At 40.5% G+C, this 24,781-nt stretch overlaps 1 protein-coding gene across 2 annotated transcripts in view; it reads right to left on the reverse strand.

The window, feature by feature from the left end:
- The window catches only part of LOC109044203 (uncharacterized), a 148,938-nt gene that overhangs the window by 23,266 nt on the left and 100,891 nt on the right, over nucleotides 1-24,781 (reverse strand). For both annotated transcript variants that reach the window (XM_072297959.1, XM_072297960.1), the window contains exons 8-16: nucleotides 18,080-18,192; nucleotides 14,831-15,003; nucleotides 13,500-13,857; nucleotides 5,218-5,469; nucleotides 3,325-3,498; nucleotides 2,793-2,905; nucleotides 1,913-2,013; nucleotides 1,139-1,341; nucleotides 647-747 (exon numbers count right to left, since the gene is read on the reverse strand). In XM_072297959.1, coding sequence (XP_072154060.1) covers nucleotides 647-747; nucleotides 1,139-1,341; nucleotides 1,913-2,013; nucleotides 2,793-2,905; nucleotides 3,325-3,498; nucleotides 5,218-5,469; nucleotides 13,500-13,857; nucleotides 14,831-15,003; nucleotides 18,080-18,192 — 1,588 coding nt within the window. The remainder of the gene's footprint in view (nucleotides 1-646; nucleotides 748-1,138; nucleotides 1,342-1,912; nucleotides 2,014-2,792; nucleotides 2,906-3,324; nucleotides 3,499-5,217; nucleotides 5,470-13,499; nucleotides 13,858-14,830; nucleotides 15,004-18,079; nucleotides 18,193-24,781) is intronic.

A 24,781-nucleotide genomic window follows, 5' to 3' on the forward strand; every position in this document is an offset into this window, starting at 1 on the left:
TATAGGTATATCGGTTTTCTAAAGGAACCAAAAATAATTTTTTATCTTTTAAATTGAAAAAAACAAAAAAAAAAACAAGAAACAGGAACAGAACTATCTTGTGTAAAAACAGGTATAAGTTTCTGAAATATATCAACGAAAAATAATCAATGGTATCGTTGGCAAAATGTTAAAAGTCAAGAATTGAAGAACATGAAAATAATAAAAATTAAGAAAAATTATAAAGATCAAACGAGAGAAACAAATACCAAACGATGTTTGTGTCAGGTACTTTTATTGCTCTTCTCATATCTCAATGCCGCTCATCATACGTAGTGTTGAGATTGAAGACAGAAAGAGAGTGAAAAAGGACGGGTGGAAAATTCGCGGAGGAAATTTTAATTCTCTTAATTTCGGGGATCTTTTACCCTGGCATTGTCTACCTACTTGTAGAATCGCATGTTGAGCAATTTTTTCAGTAAACTAACCGATGATCTGTGAACTACCTTGGCAAACTGCTCAACAGGTAGCTCATTAATAGCAGAGAAAATTATTATTTTCAGTTTTGGATTTCAATTTTATTTATAAAAAAGAAACGCAATAATTTGGGCTGAAATTCAGGAAATATTTCAAGTAAAGGTGAGCAAAAGTGAAAAATATATCTTACCTTCCGGAGCTACTACTTTCGGCATCTGGCGATTTGCATCTCTTGGAATCCTCTAGACTTGGTTTCTCTTCTGCAATAGCTGAAGGCAATTGATGTGATCCCTGTGTAAGAGAAATTAGGCTTAAATAATATTATTCGGAGGACCCATGTATTGATTTTGTCAATCTTAAATTTGCCATTAACAATGGCTTGATCACTATCGACATTATCAGGAACGTTAGAAATCCTTTCATTAATTTTGGAATCGTTCGCCTGAAGGTTGCTGAACAGTCTGTGTTCCATAATGCCATCAGGCTGTTCAGCAACCTTCCCCTGAACTTAGGAAGGTTATTGAAAAATGGGGAAGTCAGTGCTTTTCTGAGGGGCCTAAATACCTTGCTAGTCGGAAAGGCCCATTACTCTTTCAATGATTTGCTCTACTTAGTTCGCTCTATCATCTTTTACATTAGGCAATACTAATTTTTATGGTGATGGCATAGTGATGATACAAACCTGCTGTTGATCTTTGAATCCGTCATCGTGAGATAAACTGTGTTTGGATGAGGCGCTCTCAACTGAGCTGACGGGACCTGTTAATGAAGCTCTTCCTGAAGGGGTCGCTGAATTGTTTTCCGTGGCAGTGGCGTATTCTTCAGTGACGGTTGAGGTCTCTGAAACATCGTTTGTGCGGCTCTGCTCTACGCGGTCTAACAATTCTGTAAAAAGGTAGGAAGCAATTACAAGAATCTTCCGCAGAAAGAAGGACATAAGCGGCGAGAATCTCAAGAAAAATTACTATATTACCACCATGTAGAGGGGTTTTTAGGGACATTTTGCCAAAGCCCAATCAAAAACCTTAAAAATGTAAATATGGCCAAACCAATTTTCAGTATTGGTTCTAATTTTCGATGATAGTCGAAGGTCTAGCGAAGATTTCGATGATCGGGGTCCATATGGTTGGAAAATATTTTCTAATAATAGCTCCTCTGGCGCGAGGGCGTATCTCTATTTCCACGTAAGCCCCAGAAAGCATGAAGTTACATGGACGACAGGGCTCTCGTGGAATCGAAGATACGTCCTTACGTCAGAAGAAAGACTACGTTATGAATGACGAAAATCGCAAAAAAATTAAGTCCGCGGAATAATCAGAAAAATTTTACCCCTGAACTCTTCTTCTGAAATTTTACAATCCCAAGAAATACTTTTCTCTTAAATCGCCTTGCAGTATTTATTTTAAAACCATTGAAAATTTTTTGAAGAATAGCCCGGGTGGAAAAATACACTCACCAGAGCTGGAGCTCCTGGATAGGGGGGTTTGCTGGTCTCCGTCAGAAGCTTTAGGTGTTTGGACAGATTTTCTTTTGGAGGTAGATCCTTGATCTTTAGGCCTAAAAATATAAAATACAAGTTAATTGAAACCGGAGACTGAATAATTTTCTTCTATACCTAGATACTAGCAATAAGTTCGTAAAAATAGCCTTGGAGGTGTTAAATTCTAGAATTTTTTTATGTACATCGTTCATAAAAGGACCTTTCCGACCAGACAGCATTATAACTATGTCAACGTTGCTGACATTGCACAACTTGACGATTGCGCAACTCTTCCTTTTTTTACAGGTATCTAAAATTACCCATATAGTAAATTTCTCTGCCAAAATATCCATAAAAATAGGAAGAAATGAGGCAAATTTCATCAGAGAGCTTACATTTCTCTATACCAACTGAACAGTTGCATGCATGCACAATCTTAGCAACATTGACATGGGTGTACGTTGTTCGGCGGAAAAGTCTTCATTTCCGTGCAAGAATGAGAAGGGCGTACCTCTTCAGACTTCACTTTCCTCTGCAATATATTTTACGTTCAAAATCTTATTGAAAGAAGTAATTTTGATAATTGTTATTAGTGCACACTGTGTTTTGAGACGAAAGCATTTACAAAGACATCATGGGCTAACTTATAGTCAATGTAGGAATCATTTTTTGGGTTTTACCATCTGACTGGGGAGTTAGTACGCTACTTTTCGCAACGCATTAGAATTCTAGTACAGTAGTTGCGAGTTGAAAGCATATCAGCTATCAGGATCGCTATCAGTCGACGCTTATAAGGATATCGCGTTGCTTTATTGAGAATATCTACTATTTCTTATGATAATTTTTAGTTGCGTACCTTTTTGAATGGACAGAACTACTAACAGAGCTTAAAGTATGTGCATAAGTTGGTGTCGTTACAGCAACAGAAGGCACGACTGGTTGAATACAAGTTGATACAGGCTGACACACCTGTGGAAAGAACATAAGTAACAAATCTTGACATTTGAACGCATAAGAAGAGACTTTTTTGCACAATAAGAAATTTCATTGGTAAAGCTCCAACCAAGCTTTGTCATAGCTAAGACATCACTCGAACTTCATGATTATCCTCCCAATAAATTCCTCTTTAAATTTAACTGTCGTTCAAGGGAGGAGGTATTCATACTATTCCTCATGATCGGTCTTTTTTTAGATTTTCCAAAGTTTGGCCGCTTTTTTCTATTCTCTTAATCAACATCGTGTTTTTAAAAAAATCTTCCGATTGATTTTTTCCCCTCAAAAATTTGACTGCAATGACACCTTTGGTCCTAATTTTCATGAGGACATCGACTTCATCATTATTTTCAATGTAAATATTACTATCCATGTCACACAACGCACAGTCTAACCTTGCTTTCTAGTTCGAAATCCTCTGTCTCAAGAGCTTCGGTGTCAATGGAGGAACGCTGCTGGTGTTGAAGGATAAGTCGATGTCTCCTACGAGTGGCTGGAGTCAAGGATGAACTGATGTCTGATAAACTCACATTCGTGCACCCACCATTATTATCCGAGTCGTGCAGCACCTGTCATGAGAAAAGAGCCGTTTATATACACCCCTTTATCTAGAAGAGAAGACATAATGCAGTTCCTCTATGAGTCATAAAGCGACTAAATAGACAATTACGACTTCTGAGAGAGAACCAGGAATGCAACCACTAGCACTTCACGCCAGTCACTAGAGCCCAAAATTCTAAAATTTACGAAAGGGCCCCCCATGACACTCAAAATTCTAGTCTGTTCAAGGCATTTCTAAATCTGTCTTTTAAACTCCAAGGGCCCCTAGAGGATCTGGTGAAGAACTAAAATAGTGGTCATAAAAAAAGAATAAAAAAATGTTAGTGGGTTAAAAATGCGTTGGGTTAGGAGTCACGGGTGCTACAGCACTCCGGCACCCCGGAAAATCCTGCCCTGGTATAATAGATTTAGAGCTCCTAACAAATGCCAGGTAGGAACGCATTAAAAATCAGGATGAGAGAATGAAAAAGAGGAAAAAAGAGGAGAAGAAATTAGGAGATTATGAAGATGAAGGAGAATAAAAAGAAGAAAACTAAGAAGGAAAAAAAAAGATTCCCGGGAAGAGGGCGAAAGAAAAATAAGAAGGAGATGGAGAAGAAAAAGAGGAGAATGAAGGGGGGAAAAGGAGAAAAATTGTGTTATTTCGCCCCTGTCTCTTCTTTTTCCTCTTCCTCCACCACTCTTTACTTTTGCTCATGTTCTTCCGCATCCTCAACCTCCCTCAATTTTTGTTTTTCATTCTCCTCTTCTACCTCTGATTAATAATGCCCCTTCATCTAACAAATCGTACGTCCGCAATCACGTATGTCGGTACGTGACGTCGCAGACTTCCTGTCATGCTTCATTTTTTAAATGGAAAACTACTTGACGGGAGTTCTTGAAAACTGCCGTGATTTTTCCTCTCTTTACGAAGAAAATTCTGCAGGAACTTCAAAGAATGATTTCGATTTGTAATCTTTCGAAAAAATAAAATAGGAGCGGAGATTTTCAAACACCGCAAACGAGATGCATGGTTGCGAACTGACACCGTCAATATTACGAGTTTTACGATCTGACTTAATCAGACTAGAGTCAGATCATTCAAATCTGGAAGAAAACTCGATCTCAGAAAATAATGGAGATGTCGCATGTGTGAGGGATTTGCGATTTGACTGTTGTTTCTTACGTAAAAGTTCGCGAGAAATACGATGGTTCCACTGGTTTTCTCTGAAATCATCTCCCAAGCTCAAAAAAAGCTCTCAAAGCGAGGCCAAAATGGAGGGGTTATCCCACCCTACCCTTAGAGTCCACCTCTACATCAAAACAAACTCCCCATGCAAAGATAGGGAAGAAATACATTGACAGGGCTGCCACTTCATTTGGGGACTCCAAAACTGAAAACACGGCAACCCTGTCGATGTATTTGCTCCCTATCTTTGCATGGAGAGATTGTTTTGATGTAGAGGTGTGCTCTCAGGGTAGGGTGAATATCCCCTCCATTTCGGCCTCAACTTGAGAGCTTTTTTTGAGCTTGGGAGTTGATTTCAGAGAAAACCACCATCGTGTTTCTCGCAAACTTTTACATAAGAATCAATGGTCAAATCGCAAATCCCTCACACATGCAACATCTCCATTCGGTTACTATAGCCGAGTTCGAGTCCAGGTCCGTCACCTCCGAGAAGAAGGAGCGATCAGAATTTGGAGGGTGCGTTCGATGGTGGCTTTGGTTTGAATAAAAGGAGGATTACCGTAGTTTGCGACTCGTTCCAGATGCTGTCGCTGTGGTCTTTAAGTGAGTCGCTGGAGACGAATGGTGATGAGGCTTTTAATCCGCCGGTGACCCCGCTCCCGGTCGCCGCCGGGGACAATTTATCAGGCTCCATCTCCAGCTCCAGCTCCTCCAACCGCTCTCGGTCCCCGGACGAGACCTCCCGCTTCATGAATAGCCCGCCGTAAATCAAATTCTCGTGGAACTCCTCTTCCAGCGAGTCCGCCATCATCTGCAATCAACCCAAAGCTCATAATTGTCGTTTTCGGCGGGCCCATTGTAAAACCATTAAAAAGACACTGCAATCAAACGGGAAATTAATTGAGAAAGATCTACTATTCTGCTGCATGCAACTGATCCGGCGTCGTGGGTGAACATTTTGCATACGCCAAAAGTAGAGGGCGCGTTGTCGTCTGCGATATACGTTACGCTCATAATGAATTTTCGTTTTTGGAGTGCTATCGTAAAACCATTAAGAAAATTACCAAAATCAAACGGAAATTAATTGAGAAAGATTTCCAGGTTCTCTTATTCTGCTGCATGCAACTATTCCGGCTTCGTGGATGAATATTTTGCATACGTAAAAAGTAGAAGGCGCATTGTTGTGTGCGATTAACGTTACGCTCATAATGAATTTTCGTTTTTGGAGTACTATTGTAAACCCATTAAAAAGATTACAATCAAACGGGAATTAATTAAGAAAGATTTCCAAGTTCTCGTATTCTACAGCAAGCAACTATTCGCACTCGATGGATCACCATTTTGCATACACAAAATAATTGAAGGCGTCTTTAGCCAATGAACTCATAAGTGCAGGTTTGACTGCATGCTATTATTCGGGCTTCATGTATGACCATTTTGCATAAACAAAAAGGAGAAGGCGTTCTGCCGTCTGCGATGAACGTTACGCTCATAATGAATCGTCGTTTTTGGCGTATTCCCATTGTAAAGTCATTTAAGAAGGCCATCACAATCAGACGAAAGTGAATTCAGAAAGGTTTCCAAGTTCTACTATGCTCCTGCGTTCGGGCTTCATGGATTATCATTTTGCATACACGAAAAATGGAAGGCGCCCTGTCGTCTGCGATCAAGGTGACCCTCATAATTGGACCGCGTTGAGCAGAAAGAAGGTGAGTCACATCAGTCATTGCTAAATTTCACCGAACAGTTTCTTTTTTTCCAGGAGAACGTTTGTGCGGATTCTTTTTGAACTTTCAGAAAATTTTCTTCACATCACAAAGGAGAGAAAATCCTCTGTCATATTCAAAAGAATCTACACTAGTGTTCTGCCTAAGCGAGAGAACATAAATCATCCCAAGAATATTGCTGAATATCTATCAAATAAAAAATATAACACGGAAGGATCTTATATCGACGGTGAAACTACCAAACCACGTATCTCGTTTGCGGTGTTTAAAAATCTACGCTCACATTTTATTTTTTTGAAGTAGACCAAATCAATATCATTCCTTGAAATTTTCACGGAATTTTCTTCGCACAAAGAGGAAAAATCACAGAAATTTTCAAGACTGGATGTTAAGTAGTTTTTCATTTAAAAAATAAAGTATGACAGGAAGTCTGCGACGTCGCAAACCGAGATACGTGGTTTGGTAGTTTCACCGTCGATATAACGTCTAATGGTTAGGCTGAATTTGGTAAAGACCGTCCGTTTATTGTATGAAAAGCGCTCGATTGCAAGAGTTGTAGTGGATGCAACTATTTGCACTCGATGGATGACCATATTGCATACACAAAATAATGGAAGATGCATACGCTTTGCCTCTCAGCCAACGAACTCAAAAGTGCAAGTTTGGTATAAACACCTGATGCAACATGCAATTACTCCAGCTCAAAGGGGGACTTTTTCTTTGCTGCTAGCTGACGATGTGGCAAATGTTTTTGCTCGCTGAAATTAACTTCATTATCACCGTCATCGGGTCGTTAGTTCTCTTCGTATAAAAAAAGAGAAACACAACGCGTTCACGACAAAGAATTTTCCGGACGCACGATCATGGCGTGTTTTTTTAGCTTCCTAACGCTTGAGAAGAGTGAACAAAAAGCGATTAATATATTTAACTAAACTGGATCAAGACCAAAAAACTTTACTTAATCCCAACTGTTTACTTTGACATTAACCATATGCATTTCTAAAATTTTCTGGTTTCTGGATCGGAAAATGATGTTTGCTACCATACACCAGTTTCCCAGAAAATCCATACTTTTGAGAGAAATTTCGGCCTCAAAGTACAAAATTGGACTTTGTTTTTCAAACGACGAATTGTTCCTCCAAATCCATTTCACTCATTTTGTCAAAAAGGACGTACGTGATCAGGAGTTATATTGCTTAATAAACCTATAATTTGTTGCTCCCTGCACCAAAATCATTAACTCCCCGAGTGAAGGAAAAATGTCCGTATCCTCGCTATTTTAAATCCTGGCCGAGAATACAAGCCACATGAATATGTGTAAAACGTCTTGTTAGACCACAAATCTCGATGAAAAAATATAGGAAACAGAACAAAACTATCATCTATTCCCATCCCTCGGGTCCATGAGATCGCATGATTAAACTTCGCCATTACCATTTGAGAATTACGGTTGGCGAATAAAATACCAAAACCGAGATGAAAAGCCACAAAGAGCTGAGAAAAAAAAGGAAAAGCGAGAGAGAGAGAGAGAGAGAGAAAAAACTACACGAAGAATAAATCTGATCCTCTTCACGATCCCCAATGGTTTGCCGACAGATTGCTGCATAACTACGTCAAACAATAGACTAGAGTTTCAAGGGGTTAAAGAGTAGGGAATCAATAAATCAACCAACTTTTATCATTACGAATGCATAATTGGCGCACTGTGTATTCAAATAATATGCAGCGCACGGTTCATCTCCGTACAAAACAACGTTGCCATATTTTTGGGAAGTCTATAGTTTTAACAGAGCTTTTACATCCATCAATGGTGTGCTATGTTTAGCTTAGACTTTGACCTGAATCCCCACTATCAAAGACAAAGTACTTTACGATAGCTTCAAATGGATTATTTCCTCGAGTGATTTGAATGATTATTCTGCGAATTTCATTTATTTTTTTCCCTTCGAATTCGAGTTTCTTTTTTATTCATTGGTTTATGAAAGTCTTTCGATTAAAATTATTCATTTCTTCAGTTGCGCTTTTATCACAAATTTCTTTAGTCAGAGTTAGTGTGATAAGTTTTCCAAGTTCTTGGGATGTTTACAAAAAGGGCTGCTTTTTTATTGCTGTGCTTTTCATTGTTTATTCCAATGATTTAAAGTGCTGTCAGGAGAGTTAAACGCAAATTCAGTATGTTTTACCAGACCACCAGACCAACAAAGAATCCTTTGAAAATTGCAGGAAATCGTTACGTAACACTCAGCAGAACATAGTAATTGTAACGTTGCGAGACGCTGAGTGTTATATGATTGAAGAACAACCCCTAGTGTCGCTCTATGACTTAAAGCGAGCCTTGGCTTAGATGGCTGATTATATAATCTATAGACAAAGCTATAGACAGGGAAGACAAAGGTAAAGTGGAGTGATCCTACCAGGAGGGGGGTGTGGTTGTAATGGATAAATATCCGTTAGGTAATAGACTAACTGACGTCAACCCAGAATGGACCTATAATTAGTCAATTATTTCCCCCCATTAGTCTACAAGAACCACTCGTTTCAACTAATTAGATCACTCCATTTTCCCTCTGCCATCTTTACCTATCGTTTTGTCTATGGAATTCAATAAACAGTCCGCTGTATATCTGTCGTCTCTGAATGTAATTGCAACTCCACGTCTAACTATGGCGTAAATTACCGAGATTCTTCAATTAAAAATCTATACCTTGAATTTTTCGCTCAAGCTTAAGAAACTTTGGCCTAGCAAACCAATCTCCATTTGTAGCAGATCACAAAGTCAATTTTAATTGTCAATTACTGCATGACGTAACGAAAAAACTAGTCAAAGAACTAAGGAACGGTCAAGAATGACGAAACCCACGTGGAATGCTCAAATATGGGCGAGGTATCTCGACAAAAACTCAAAGGACCATTCTCGTTTCTTGCATTCAAGCGGCTCATTTACGAAACGCTGCCTCGCAAAGGAAAAACCATGCAAATCCAATGGAGACCCTACGACAGGAGGGTGGTTTTCGCTTAGCATTGCAGCGCCATCTCCCGTCTTCGGTGAAAACCAGCCCGTTGCATACAACTGCATCCGTTAAGTTGCGCTGAAAAGAGCGGGGAACAAAGCGAGGACGAGTTGAGTCGTGTCACGAATGAATACACGAGAGACAAGAGCGCGGAAAAGAAAACGCTTTGTTCAAATGAGATGAACGCATCGGGCTCTCCCTCTCATTTCCATTTTTCCTCGCTGATACGCATCTTTGACGCAATCGTTGGAGAAGTTCGCGTCATCAAAGGGGTTGGAACGTGAAACGACCGGGGACATTACGTCGCTCGTCTGGCGTAAGGGCCATCTCCGAGTGAACCCCGGAAGTCATAGAAATGTATGCAAAATAAGACTCACGTGGAAATCAAGATATCAGAGAATTTGAATTTTCCCAGGGAGGAACGTAACTCCATTATAAGGTTGCAAAATCGACGTGAATGATCACATTTTTTCAAGAGAGAAAAGACAGCAATTCTACCGTGCTAAGGAAGAACGCCGTATGAACATTCGAGAAATGCCAAATTTTCCTTGATAAAATATGTATTTTTGACGCAATTTAAGCATATTTTCCCTTGAGATTTTCAGATATTTTGATTAAATTGCGTACGAAATTGTCTGAAAATTTTGTGGGAAAAATATTTACAATTTTCCCTGTAATTCTGCTATTATCGAAGGAAAGGCAACGTCTGAAGGCTCACACGGCCTTTTTCCTTAGCACGGTAGGGATTGTCGGTCCTTCCACCGTACTTAAATATAATTAGGATGGGTCTCGCCTGCACTTAAGTCCGGCTAAGCACTTCTGATTGGCCGGTGGTGCGGTTTGGACTCATCGATGGATGTTGCACTTTGTGTGAAAGAGCCGACAAAATTCGGCCCCAGAATTTCTGCCCAAAATTTGTTTGATTTTTCCACACAATCGAAAGAAAATTCAGTGAAATTTTGAGTTTAAAATGACGAGCAGTTTTCTTAAAAAGGTTTGATTTGTGAGTGTAAAATTTACAACGTCGAAATTCCGTTACGCTCTTTTTATTCGGGACTGATGAATGATACAGGGAACGTCCGATTTGGAGTGGAGGATCTCGCAACCTGTAATCCCCTATAATCGACCTTACCTGGGGATCGGAGCTTCCCGCCAAAGTTGGTGCCTGCAACTTGGACGAGGATTCCCGGAAACTTTCCCATTTGGTTTTCAAAGTGTGAGTGACTGAGTGATCATTGTGCTCGTGTATATTTACGATGCGAGCGCGTCTGTTTCATCGATGTTTCTCTGGGAAGTGAACTGCAGGAAATTCTCCGAAAGATACCCGTTCCCACAATTGGGGCCCCACCTCCAACGCAGCGCTTTTGGAGGTTGGGGAGAATAGGATCCCGAACATTTTTCATACAAATACGATGTCTAATCGGCCGTGCTAAGGAAAAACCCCGTGCGAACATTCAAGGGTTATCAAATTTCGTTCGATGAAGTTTTTAATTTGAGGAAAAGTTTGCACATTTTTCCTTGAAATTTTCAGGAACTTTAAGTGAAATTGCGAACACAATAATCCGAAAATTTGGAAGAAAAATATTTACGAATTTTCCAAAGACTTCGTGATTTACCAAAAGGAAATTTGGCAACGCCTGTAGATCCACACGACGTTTTTCCTCCTGTATTCATTCAGTATAAAACGCCTTGATAGGATACAAATATTAATGTCCAGTAGATGTCCTTGTTGCGTGCAAAAAAATGAAGGGGTTTTGATTTTCCGTGTGCGCGGCTTTGAGTTAGAATACGATATGAGAGGTTGGACTTTATTTAATTCATTTGAAAAATACGAAATGCTTTATTTAAAAAAAAAAACGACCAACTTATCAAAACAAAATAAATAATAAAATAGAATAAACAAAAGGCACCGTAACCAAATGAATAACACTTTTCATCGTCCATAATCAAAAGTTCGCTGAGAACATCACGTCTGAGGTTATTAGGATCATTGTCTTTTTATCAGTGTTTCTAAATATGGAAATTCTTCCAATATTATGATCGATTAAGGATTAAAAAATAAATAAGTAGCTGTTTCTGTTACTTTAATAACTTTATGAAAAAGAATCTGAAAACAAAAATATATCTTCCATACATGTTGAACAAGAAAATTAAGAAATGTCATAGTATACCGGGATGATCGTGATTTTCCAGTTAAGAAAACGTAGTTCTGAGAAAAAGATATGTAACATTCTACTCTGTGATGTTCAGAACTCGAAAATGCCGAATTACAGTGCGATTTTACGCCCTGTACTGGCACAAAAATAAACTAAACCGCCGGCATTTAAATCTTAAGGACACTCGAGAAAGTTTTCCGCTGACATCTAAAAGTCCGATTTTTTTATTCACCCCGACCGAGTTGCTCTGCTGAAAACTTTGCCTTTGTAAACTGAGGTCTCCTTCCTCGTGGACGGTCATAAATATTAAAAATAAATAAAAACTTCTAAAACGAGGAAAAATACAGGGAAAAACATGAAACGTATTTTATCGAGAGACAATATTTTTTGAGACCCCGCACTAACGATCTAAGCCAAGTAATTGGGTGAGTTTAAAGTCAAAATCGGAGGTCAACATTGTTTATCGCCTGATGACGATTGATGTGCAGATGAGCAACTCAATGAGCAGAACATTTGCCGTGATGACTGAAGACTGTCAATGTGAGCACTTCTTCAGGCGAGTTCTTCCAAATTAGGTTAAGATTGCCTCCAATGGGTCTATTAGGCTGGCCCCAAAATCATGGTTTGATTATTTCAGATTGTCTACCAGATAAAAATAGCCGGATACGACACCATCATTTTCCACCTTAGTCTATAACAACCACTCATTTCAACCAACAGGATCGCCCCACACTCCTTATGTCTTCTTTGTCTATCACTCCTGGCTGTCAATTCCAACAATCAGCCCGGAGGATTTCTTCAATATTTGAGGGGCTTGAAGGACAAGGCGCACAAGAGAAGTTCTCGGTATTTCGAGGTATACATGTATGAAGTTTCGAAATTATATGGATCCTTATGGCGGAAAGAAAGTTCAAACTGACTTTTTAATGCTTAAAAATTGGAATTAGGGAGCGAACCTTTCCCAGAATACCTATGCCTTAAGGCTGGTTTTACTTGAACTCATTAAAACCTCAATTTTTTCAAAAACTGCACTTATGCGCTTTGTCCTCCAAGCCCCTCGTTTCGTCTCTACACGGAGAAAAAAACTTCGTGCGTGGGACCCGAAGTTTAGGTCATATGGATCTCTGAAGTTTTCGGATTGAGCATCTGAACACTTTACGTCCAGCTGCTGAGGTTTGGATCACACATCTGAAACTTCAGTTCTTACATCTGAAGTACTTTGGTTTTCTTATCCGAAAAACTTCGGTTCTCACATCCGGAAAACTTCGGTTCTCACATCCGGAAAACTTCGGTTCTCACATCCAGAAAACTTCGGTTCTCACATCTGAAGTACTTCAGATGTAAGAGCTGAAGTTTCAGATGTGTGATCCGAACCTCGACAGCTGGACCTGAAGTGTTCAGATGCTCAATCCGAAAACTTCAGAGATCCATATGACCTAAACTTCGGGTTCCATGCACGAAGTTTTTTTCTCCGTGTACATGTATGAAGTTTTGAAATTATATGGATCCTCGTGGCGGAAAGGAAGTTCAAACTGACTTTTTAATGCTTAAAAATTGGAATTTGGGAGCGAATCTTTCTCAGAGTACGCATTGAGGCTGGTTTTACTTGAAATAATTAAAATCTCAATTTTTTCAAAAACTGCACTTCTGCATGCGCTTTGTCCTCCAAGCCCCTCATTTCGCTGGAAAAAAAACCACATTGGATCTAGAGTCCAGACTCTTAAAAACACCGACAAGAAAAAATACTCTTGATTCAATCAGATTTAAGCTTAAATCAAGAACCAAGCCTCTTAATTTGAGCGGATTTCCTTTTGATTTAAGCTTAAATCTGATTGAATCAAGAGTCCTTTTTCTTGTCATGTTTTCAAGAGTCTGGACTCTAGATCTAATGTGGTTTTTTTTCCAGTGTTCGTCTCTAATCCAATGATAGTCCAATGAGTGACTCACGAGTCTTTTGGTCGGGGCGGAGGAGACGGACTGATCCTGATCCAGATTGGAGCTGTTGGACGGCGACGTCTCCAGCTTGTGGGCGACCTCCTCGAGGACCCGATCCGGGCCGAGTCGGGATCCGACCCCGGTTTCCGGCTCCAGCTCGGGGTCCGTTTCCGTTTCCGTCTCGGTCTCCTCGTAGCGGAACTCCCCGTCGGACATGGTCGTCTCCCGCTCGGGCTTGCTCGGCTTCTCCCCGAGGATCTGTCCCTCCGACAGGGTCTTCTCCAGCCCGCGCCGCCTCCGCGTCTCCTGCGGCTCGAAGTCGATGAAGATCTCCGGCCCCATCGTGTCGTCGTCCATCGTGTAAGGTGACCTGGAAAGAAGGAAAATCGTCCGTATTGTAGTATCTGGTTACACGGGAAAAAAGTATCACAATCCCAACTATACTTTTAGCTGATTTTGGTTGATAGATATGGACGTATTGTCTGTCAAACAGAACTAAGCGTCAATTTGAGTCCTGTTGAGAATTTGAAAATCCGGATAGCGCGTTCTGTCAAAGGAACTAAGCGCATGGAAAATATGCGATATAGACGAACGACATGACCCGTACCGCCGAACAAGACCCTCTATTTCCCATGGCCACGTATGGCATGCGGTTAGGATCGCAGGAGTTTGCAATCAGAAACCTACGTCCATATCAGTCCGTGATAGAAACGTCATCGGATAAGCCAAAGGTATGGTTAAGTCAGCTGAAAGTGTTGATCAAAGGCACCAGCTAGAGGTATGGTTGACCATACCTCTTGCTGGTGCCCTCACATTCAGCATGAGTGTGGTTGGATTAACTATACCACTGGCTGGTGCCCTTACACTTCTAGATAGTGCAACTACTCTTATGGCTGGCGCCAAAATCAGCTTGAAGTATAGTTGAGATTGTGATACTTTTTTTTTCAGTGTACGATTTTTCATGTACTTTTTTGCTGGTTTAAGGGTATATATCTGTCCTGTCCAGGCAATAAGTCAAATCAGGCATTTTATCAAATACCTAGGCAGATAGTTACATTTGGACAGCTCACCAAATTTTGAAAATGTACGGGGAATGGCTCACAAGTTTTCAATGTCTCAGGAAAAATGATGACTCGACAAATCTACGAACCTGTCCTCATTCCTCCTCTATTTCTTATAAATTAAGAGAGAGGAAAAAGTTTGAGCTCATGACAGATATTTCAAAGAAACAAGACCGCACTTATTCGACAAGTAGGTCAGTATGTTAAGATACAAAGAACTGGACAGTTTGACGTTGAATAGTCATATCAAGGGTTAACGCTTGCTTTTCCTTTGAAACTTACTTGGGCGGTTCCTCCGACTGAGTGCGCTGAAGTGGTTCGTGCAACTCTTGCTTGGATTCTGTCAAACTGAAGCGACCGCCGACCTCCGAGTAACTTTTCAGAAGTCGCCTGCCGACTCCTCGATCTCCGTTCAGCTGTCCGTTTGTCTGTGCCCCTTGCGATACCATGTGAACCTGTGTGAGCGAGTGACCATGTTATGAATTTCGATTTTAATCAATGAAAAATTGGATCGCATTTACTAAAAAGGAGCCAGCGCGATTATATGGTTAAAAAATGTTTCTTGATCACGGTTATTCAAAAAATCTCTCAGAATACTGTCATGCTGAGGAAGAACTTTGTATGGGCCATCAGGCATTGCTAAATTTCCTTCGACGAATCACGAATTTACAGGAAAATGTGTGAATATTCCTCTTCCGATTTTCCAGAAAATTTCGTTCGCATTTTGATCTGAAAATTCAGAAAATTTCAAGGAAAAATGTTCATAACTTTCTTTAAAAATAAATATTTTCGAAGAGGGAATTCGGCAGTATCCGAATGCTCATACGGCGTTTTTACTCAGCACGGCAGAATAGCAAATGGTTTTTGGTTCCCACCAGAAAAAATTTAATTTTGGAAGGAAATAATTGTGTAAATTTTCCAATCAAGGCGTCAGAAAGCTGGACACGGAATTGGAACACTGTGTCTCCCTTGATATTTCAGTGAGAAAACGTCACGGTTCCTATCCGGATTTTCCACCGCAGACGACAAATAAAAACTTTGCCATGATTATTCGACAAAAAAAGGCGCCGAAGAAATGTGACAACACGAGGAAGAGGAAACCGCTGGGAAGCGAGGATTGATACAATTTCTTTCGTGTCACCACATGTTCAGTCTACTCCCCGGCTGGGAATCGATTAAAAAGGATGTGTACGGTGTAACCGGTGACGCGAACCAGTTATCGAACGGAAAAGATGGAGACGGCAGGGCCGACATTACCGGGACAAGAGTAGCGCGAAGATTCGGCCGAGCGGGGGCGGACGCGGGCGGGGGGGGGGGGGGGTAAATAACAAAGTTAGACAAAATTGCTCAACAGAAGAGACGTCGACCACTTTTGTCCTCGTCTTTGTTCCATCTGAGATCCTGCTCTATATTTTCCGAGGTGCCTGAGGAGGCCGGGGTGCCGGCGGTGGGGCGGGGGAGGGAGTCCTGTTAATCGAAGAGCAAGCGCCCGATTTCCGGAGGGAAAAAAGGGAAAGTCAATAGTTTTTTATTGGAGACCGGGCGAGCTTCGAACCCGTTGGCTCCTTTCATGCTCGCCTTACACAAAAGCTCGTCGACACGCGGGTGCGGGCATCCCGCGAAACTATTCGCCGCGAGGATTGTTCGTCGCTTTTTCGCCGTCGCACAGTCGAACGAGTCCATCTGAGATGAAAATTTTGACAAAAATTGCCAATTTTGATGTTTATTCCGGCACATTTTAAATTTTAAAGGGTGCTTCTGGTAGTAAATTTCACGAGAAAACCAATGGAGCCACTTTTAGAACCTCAAAGCTTTGTATAAACGGAGTTATGAGCTTTTAAAGTTTCTAAATTTTGTCCGACTTCTCCCATTGACTAGGTCCAGTGTGCGCCGTCAAGCTTGGATTTCGCAGTTGGATGTTGCCGCGGAATAAGATTGACAAGCGCATTGTTGGAAGCCTTACGATCTGACCTGATTGGAAGTGAGTGATCGGTAAGAAAAAAACGCGGATGACGCGTGCACCATGATGCGGTCTGTTTTAGTCACTGATCTTACTAGCTCTTCCGTCGCGCATTGCTAAGGCGCAGAGATACAACTATTCGAACTCTCCGGAATGCGTGAGGTATCACGCCTTACTTGAAGGCGTTTTCACAGCTGCCAAGTTTCGAGAAGGGAATTGTGGCGTCGGACAAAGTTTTGAGTACAAGAGACTAATGGAATGACTGATCTTACGAGCTAACGCAACAGTTTTGAGAACATCTGCTAGTTTTAATTTTTTTACAGTTTTTGTTTCAATTGAGAATGAGCGTGTAATTTGCGGAAAACGTCCGAGATGTGTTTTAGTTGTATTGAAGCTTTTCATACATATTTTTACGGCACTTCCTTGTAACTTATTGTTAATTTGACTCCTTCAACTCCGTTTTATTTCTTACCACTTGTTTATTTTTAATCCTTCTGTAAAAATTATCCATTGGCTGAATGCAATCCTACTTTGAACACACTCTAAAGATCCAACCACAACTGCAAAAACGTCAAAGTAAATCCGTCAAGCCCATAGCGTAGGAGTTACTTCAAGTTTATTCTTCCGTCTCGTTGCTAAGGCGCAACGATACAACTATTCGTGCTCTCCGGAATGCGTGAGGTATCACGTCACAATTGAAGGCGTTTCCACAACTGCCTGGTTTTGATTTCCGGATCACACCCATTGAGAGTGTCTAAAAGTCTGCGGCCCTGTCATCAAGGAAACAAGAGTTGTACTTAATTCGAATTACAGCCCGCGAAGGACCCTATGCTTTAAAGATGATAAAACAAATCGTCTCTCATTGGATGCCAGTTTCAGCCAATTTAGGGTCAGCTAGTGTCAATAAATGTTGTACTACTAATACCTTAGTTTTCATTTTTTAGGTTGCAAGCTCCTTTTTTTCATCAACTTGAGGGTGTGTTACCACAGACTATCATAGAACTAGTCGGATATTTTCCGAGTGGAGTTCTATTCGTTCGATGGCTGCGAGGTCCACCGAGCAAAACCTACATGATTGCGGGAACCAAAAACTCCAAAATGACATTGTAAACTCTAATGGCACGCCTCAGATGCATGGACAATCACATATGTAAAAAATTTTAAATTGAAATTTAGGTATCGTGATGAGGAGCACTATTCTACCGTGCTAAGGAAAAACGCCGTATGAACCTTCATACGTTGCCAAATTTTCTTTGATAAAACGCCAATTTCCTGCTAACTTATGCATATTTTTCCTCTAATTTTTCAGATAATCTTGCTCACAATTTAAACTCAAGTTCCTGAAAATTTCAAGGAAACACTTTCATGTATTTCCTCAATAATAAACATTTTATCGAAGGAAATCTGGCAACTCTCGAATGTTTATACGGCGTTCTTCCTTAGCACGGCAGTATTCGTCGAGGAATGGAGATGGTCGAAAGGAAAGAGGCGAATCAGAGAAAAAGGGATGGCGGGTAGGGAGAGGGTTGTTTTGCTAATACCGTGATGCCAACGAAAGGGTCTTTACTTACCCGTTGCACTAATCTTGGACTAAGCATAAGATGAGAAGCAGGTCGAGGTTTTCGTCCTAGACAAGCTTCAGTTTGAGTAGCCTGAGTTTTCATCGGAGCACGTTTGATTTTCTCTGAAACACGAGATCAATACAAACTTTGTCAAATAGCCAGCCTCGTCAAATCGCAAGAAATTGGAAAATTATTTTGACATTGAAAAATCTGAACAGAGAATTTTTTTTAAATATACTCTTTAAGATGATTGAAATTTGCTTTCCAATGGTTTATACGGCTTTCATCCCTGTTATTATCATGGAATCTGTAGAATTTTCTACAGACGTAGGTTGTTACACGTAAGCGTTATACACATCGACCTCGAAATGTTTAGAGATAAAGGATGTGGTTCAAAATTAAGTAAAAGCATTAATATTTAATCTTTTACGAAAGTTACATTAGAAATATTACATAATTAAAAGTTAGAAAAAAATAAATACAATTAATAAAGTTAGAACGCAACACTACTCAGAAGCTGGATCCAACCGGATCAAAAACGCACTCACGCAGTTGGTCTACTATATTGGAATGTAATTTCCCAAACAGCATATTAGACAAATTTATGCCTATAAAATGACGAAGAAAAATACGAATTTATTTGCATAGTGTTTGCGTGTAACAGTAACATAGCTTCTTTTAGCATAAATAGTTCAATTCTACGCCTGTAAGGAGAAAACACATGATAGATAATCATAGATGGTCATAGATAATCGCCAATTTGAATAGAAAGCATGTATACTAAAACAGTACCCTCCTAAAAACCACGATTAAATACTGCATGGACAAGTTTAATCCTCCGTCTCAATGCTAAGGCGCAATGATACAACTATTCGAACTCTCCGGAACGCGTGAGGTATCACGCCACAATTGAAGGCGTTTTCACAACTGTCTAGTTTTGATATCCGGATCACACCCATGGGAGTATTAGTGAAAAAAGACCCAGAGTTGCAAACGAAGTCATGAGAGACATGTTCTCTTAAATGTTTTGCTGCTCGATCCGAAAATGACTTTAGTTTTTTCTCCTGTTGTTCATACATTTTTCAAAACAATTTCAAGGATCGTTTCAATTTTGTGGAAAATTGATGGGCAAAGAGGTAAAATTTGGATCTTTTCTAGACCCAGCGCTAAAAATTAAAAACTATTCCACATTGAAATCCCCAGAATTTTTCTCGGCGTAGCTTTTTGCAGTTACTGGAGACGCAAAAAGCGAGACAGTGAGTTCAGCTTTGCATTTTGCTACTCCGAGCTCCCACTTGCGAGCAGTTTTTCTTTCAGTGTATTAAAATTCTACGCGAGTTGCCACCACGGTAAGTTCTGTGAATGCCAAAGTTGTTACTGGACCACGGTATGGTAATTAAAACACGCGTGCAATGTTTTCATGAAAGGTGCTGGGTAAGTCCGCAAAATCCCCCTTCCTGTTTTCCCACTCCATCCCTTATCTCTCCACCCTCTCCGCTATCATTCCCTCTTCCCCTTTACCCCTCTCATCTCCTCCCGATGCAACTCCCTTGGGTGTCAGTTAACTAATGAGCGGGCTATAAACCTGTGCATATACATGCACATATTTAAGTTTACTTATTTGAGCTCATTGTCAATGTTTCATTTTTAATTTTGAAAAAGTCATACAACGGCGGTGGACAGCTCTGTTCAAGCTTTGTAATTAGTCCGATCCTGTAAAAAGTTGCTAGTTGCATACTCTTTTTAGTTAAGGCGAGAGATACATATCTCACGCAAATAAATTAGTGAGTTTGCTAATCCCTAAAACGCACGTACATATTCACAGATAAAATGACCATATATTTTGCTGCCAGTCCCGACAAAATTAAGCGCAGAAGTTGAGTTAAAACTTTTCATTGCAGTATCAGGTCTGATGTTCGTCAAATACCACGGCAGAATACTTAATTCAACGCTTTTATCCTGCTGCAGCGCTCATCCGTAAAAATATCCGCGTTATTGAGGGCGTGATGTAAAATTGCGGAGAAAAGTCTAAACATATAAACTTAAAAGAAGTTATAATCACGGAAAATTAGGTTCCCTTTATAGGGAGAGTTGAAACAACGCGGCTTGTGGATGTCACGAATGGGAAGGAAGATTACACAAATCGGACGTTTGTTGTAATCTTTAATCCCATTCCCGAACTTCTGTCTCCATTTCCACTCTCATTTCATTTGTTCTTTGCCGTACCTCCTATTCCCCGGTCCATTCCAGTTTATAATCTTCGCAATTGGTGAAATTGTAACCTTTGTTCCCGTTTGTGAAACTGCGAGGCCTAAAATATGGGAACCAATCAGAAATGGAGTCGCACTGTCTTTACTCTCAGTATAGAAGGACTCTGAGGAAAATTACAACCCCCACCCCACTGCACTCTTTTATTAATAATATGAGGATAAATTATGTCGCCATAACCCGGAAATAATGCATTTTTAGGGTTCACTAAAATAGTAGCACTGATACAAAACCCACAGTTCCTTCTCCGAAGATGCAACTTAATAAACACAAAGGAAGTGTTTTCGTAGGAAAATAGTACGGGCGATTTTGAAACACCGCAACCGAGATACGCATTATTGCAGTTTCGTCGTCGCACAGTGGATCGAGTCAATTAGAGAGATCGGACACGCAATTTTTGACTAAAACGGCAAAGTTTCATATTTATTTTGTCACGTTTTAAATATTAAAGGGTGCACCTGGAAGCAAGCTTCATGAGAAAACCAACGGAACCACTTTTAAAAGCTCAAAGTTTTGTAGAAACGGAGTTATAAGCGTTTAAAGTTTCCGAATTTTTTCCGACCTGTCCTATCGACTCGATCCATTGTGCGTTGCACACTCCTTTCTTCCCGATTCCATGACCATGACCAAGCACCTAAAGTGATGCTCGTTTTTTACCGCCGGTAAAGAATACTTATCGAAACGGAAGCCGCGAAGTCGTATTGGAAAAATTTCCAGAGAAAGTTCAAAGATTGGAGGAGTGTTACATAATGAATCTACTAGGATACTCGGCAGGAGTCGGAACCTGTCTCTGGTGCTGTGATTTATTGGATTGAATACCCCGTCGGAGGGAGAATGGCGAGGCCTGAATGATCGATTATCGATATTACCCCGATTTGAAGCTGTAGTAAAGAATCGATTATTAAGATGTGCGTTGCGAACACCTTGTTTATCGATCGTTTTACATAGGTTTAAATGACAGATCAATCGATACATCGCAAAGCACGCCACGCCACTGATGAATGGTGCCAGAAAGAACTCCCGCGGAAAGAAAGGAGGGACTAACGCCTTCGTATTCATACGCTCATGACTAATGGTAAAATAAACACGCGCATCATATTCTCAATAGCGATCCGCCCCAACGATGTTTATTCCCTCGTCTGTTTTCAAAGATCTGATTTTATATTAAAAAAACGTTTTCTATATCCGGGTCGGTACGTTCCGCATCAATCGTGGGCCCGGCGAGGATCGACGCCACTCAGAAACCTTCTGGACAGTATTCGAAACTCACCTTTGAGTTTTAGGAGCCACGTGGCGCATCAAACCCGATTTTTAGGCGCCATTGAAGATTTTTTAGCGGCCAAATTGACTTTTTGCCTATATATTACGGCGCATTTAATGAAAAGATTTTAATTTTTGGTATTTCTTGGCTTTGTTTCCCCGCGAAATGGTGTGGACCAAGCACCATTTCTCCACCTTGTTACATACAGTTTCGGGCCACTTTTAGTGTTTAATTTTTTAATTTAATGAAAAGTTAGACGCAAGATGTTTTCGTTACAGTGCTAGTAAGAAGCTGTACCTTGAGGAAGACAAAAGCACTAAGGATGAAATCGTGAAAAATAGAAAAAGCGTTCACTTGTAGTGCTGAAAATTTCGAATGATCACCTGATTGGAAAATTCAGATTTTTAGGGGGCAATTTTTAGGGGCCACGTTGGCGCGGAGCCTTCATTTCTTAGGCGCCATGGCCGATTTTTTAGGCGCATTTGGCGCGTTGGCGCCTGTGAGTTTCTGGACGTCGGAATTTTGCCGTAAAAAGCAATGATAAATACGTATGAGAGGCTTGGAGGACAAGGCGCATAAGGGCAGTTTTTGCAAAAATTGAGATATTAACGATTTCAAGTAAAACTAGTCATAATGCATATTCTGAAGTGAAAAGTCCGCTTCCAAATTCCAATTTTTAAGCATTAAAAAGTCGGTTTGAACTTTCTTTTCTCCATAAGGATCCCTGGATCCAACTTTCCAACTAAGGAAGGAAACTTCAAACACGTATTCCACGAAATAGCAAAAACTGAACTCATACTTCTTGTCCTCCAAGCCTCTCAATTGTAATTGACGCACGGAGATAAAAGAATCGATAGATACTCTTAAAATGCTCAGAGTGGATTCCAGATCCCACCTAGTTTGGTGGTTGTTAACCCACCGAACTAAGTGGGATCTGGAGTCAACCAACCTCACCGAGTTAACTCAGGAGCCTCGTCCCTAACGCTCTTGTCACGTTCCCACAGCTCATGAGCTGCATGCATATTTTGGTACTTAGTTTCGTTTGAATTGATGTAAAATCCACTTTTCCATTTCCACAAAAAGAATCACGTCCACTTTTACATTGTTTCTCATGCAACCTTCCAGAGCACACCCCATATTTCCCACACGAAGAAAAAAAAAACATGGTTATTCTGCGATTACCACGGATAGTAATATGTCACACCGGATTCCACGGTAGTAGAACCGTGGGTCTTGAAGATTGTAATGATGAGCATGGTTATGTCACCGTGTTCACCGTGATATTACTGTAAGCACAATAATGCTACTATGAGCATGGTTGTTGGTTATGCTACTATACTCATCAATAATCTTACCGAAGTCCACGGTTCTACCATCGTGAAATCCCGTGTGACATTATTACCGTAGGAACCATAGAATAACCGTGTTTTTTTCTCGGTGCAACCCACCTCTACTGCTGTGCTAAGAGAATGCCATGTATGAACATTCGAGAGTATGCCAAATTTCATTCGATAAAATGTTCATTTTCGAGGAAACTTAAGAATATTTTCCCTTGAAATTTGCAGGACTTCTCGGTGGAATTGCGAGAAAAATTATCTGATAAATTGGAGGAAAAACAGGTTGACTAAGAATTTCGTGTTTTATTAAGAGAAATTCGGTAACGCCTGAAGGCTCATAGCTCATACGGAGTTCTTCCGTAGCACGGCAGTCCAGCTCATTTTATCAGAAAAACAGTCATTCTATGGAGATTTTCCTCTCCGCAATGTCCGTGCAACAATTCTCCCCGCGAAGGCACCGTTACCGCCATTTTTAGTTTCGGTGCGAAAGTGATGGCAGAAAGAATGTGACTCGGAAGAAAGCCCCTGAATCCCGGTGCGGGGGAGGGATTGAAATATGTGACGCTATCGCAGCTTTTAAGTCGAAGAGCGGAGGAACTTTAAGGAAGTTTTCAAGCTCAAGTGCAAAGATTGAGCACGTTTAGCTGGAGGACTTGTAATTTTATCTTACCTAATCACAAGTTGGAAAACTAACACGGGGTAAGCGCCGGTTCGCCGAAACCGTTTCGTTCCGCTCCACGTCCCTGGACCCGCGTCAATTTCGATAGGAAAAACGATAAATTTGGCACCTCGGACCCTCCGAGCTTCAGACTTCTCTTGATCGTGTAAATTAAACGAGCGAACCCCGTAAATGGCTCAGCTAATTGAAATCCCCCTTAATTCCGGTCGCCTCTGTCTCTGATGACTCTTCGAATTTTTTTTCATAGTAAAAGGGCATGGCACGCAAATTGACTTTGTTTTATCGACAATGTTGAGAGATTTATGAACCTTTTAGTATGACCCACCGTCATACTCTTAAACTTTAGTCATCTTCGATGGGGCCTGTATTGCCGGATCTTGTTTTTGCACTCGTACTCAATAGCGTCACATTCCGGCCAAAGTCTCACAAGCGCCATGCGACGATTCAAACTTTCCACCGTCATTTAATTTTTTTACAGAAACGTTTTTCAACGAAGCTGTCCGAAAATTTCACTGTATTTTCTTCGGGCTGCCGATAGAACTCAGTGAAATGTTCAAACAGATTAAGCCAACAATTTCTCTGTGAAAAATAAAATGGCGGCGGACATTTTGAAACGTCGCATGGCGCTTCTGATACTTTGGTCGGAAGGTGATGATATGTAGATCGAGCTTAACATAGAAAGAATCCGAGTTTTTTTGGAAAAGAAGGGGTGAGATAGCTGTGGAATCTCCTTTAGTTCCTCGTTAGGGAAATTTTGAGTTTTAAAATTTCGTTCCAAGAAACTGCAGGAGTTTTGTTCATACTAAATAAAAAAACTGAAATTACCACGGAAATCTATGTATTTTTTGGATTTAAATAGTTTGGTTCCCTCCATTTGATTGCAAAAATGTAGCTTAATAAATTCAGAAAGAGGAACCAAGTGGGCCGTTGGTTCACTTTCAGATTTTTTGTAGGTATTGATGAGATCAATTCAGAGAAATAAATCAACTTCATAGTCCTCTCTATTATACTCGATCGATATTAAACCCCAGAATGCATAGATTTCCGTTCAATTTCACAAAGGAGGCAGGAGCAAATTCATATTTACAAAATTTTTCTGAATTCAACCAACGCCGGATTAATCCAATTGGTATTGATCCGTGCTATACCTGAATGACATTTTGTGC

Source organism: Bemisia tabaci, chromosome 3 (assembly GCF_918797505.1).
Source record: "Bemisia tabaci chromosome 3, PGI_BMITA_v3".
In the NCBI taxonomy this organism is placed as follows: domain Eukaryota; kingdom Metazoa; phylum Arthropoda; class Insecta; order Hemiptera; family Aleyrodidae; genus Bemisia; species Bemisia tabaci.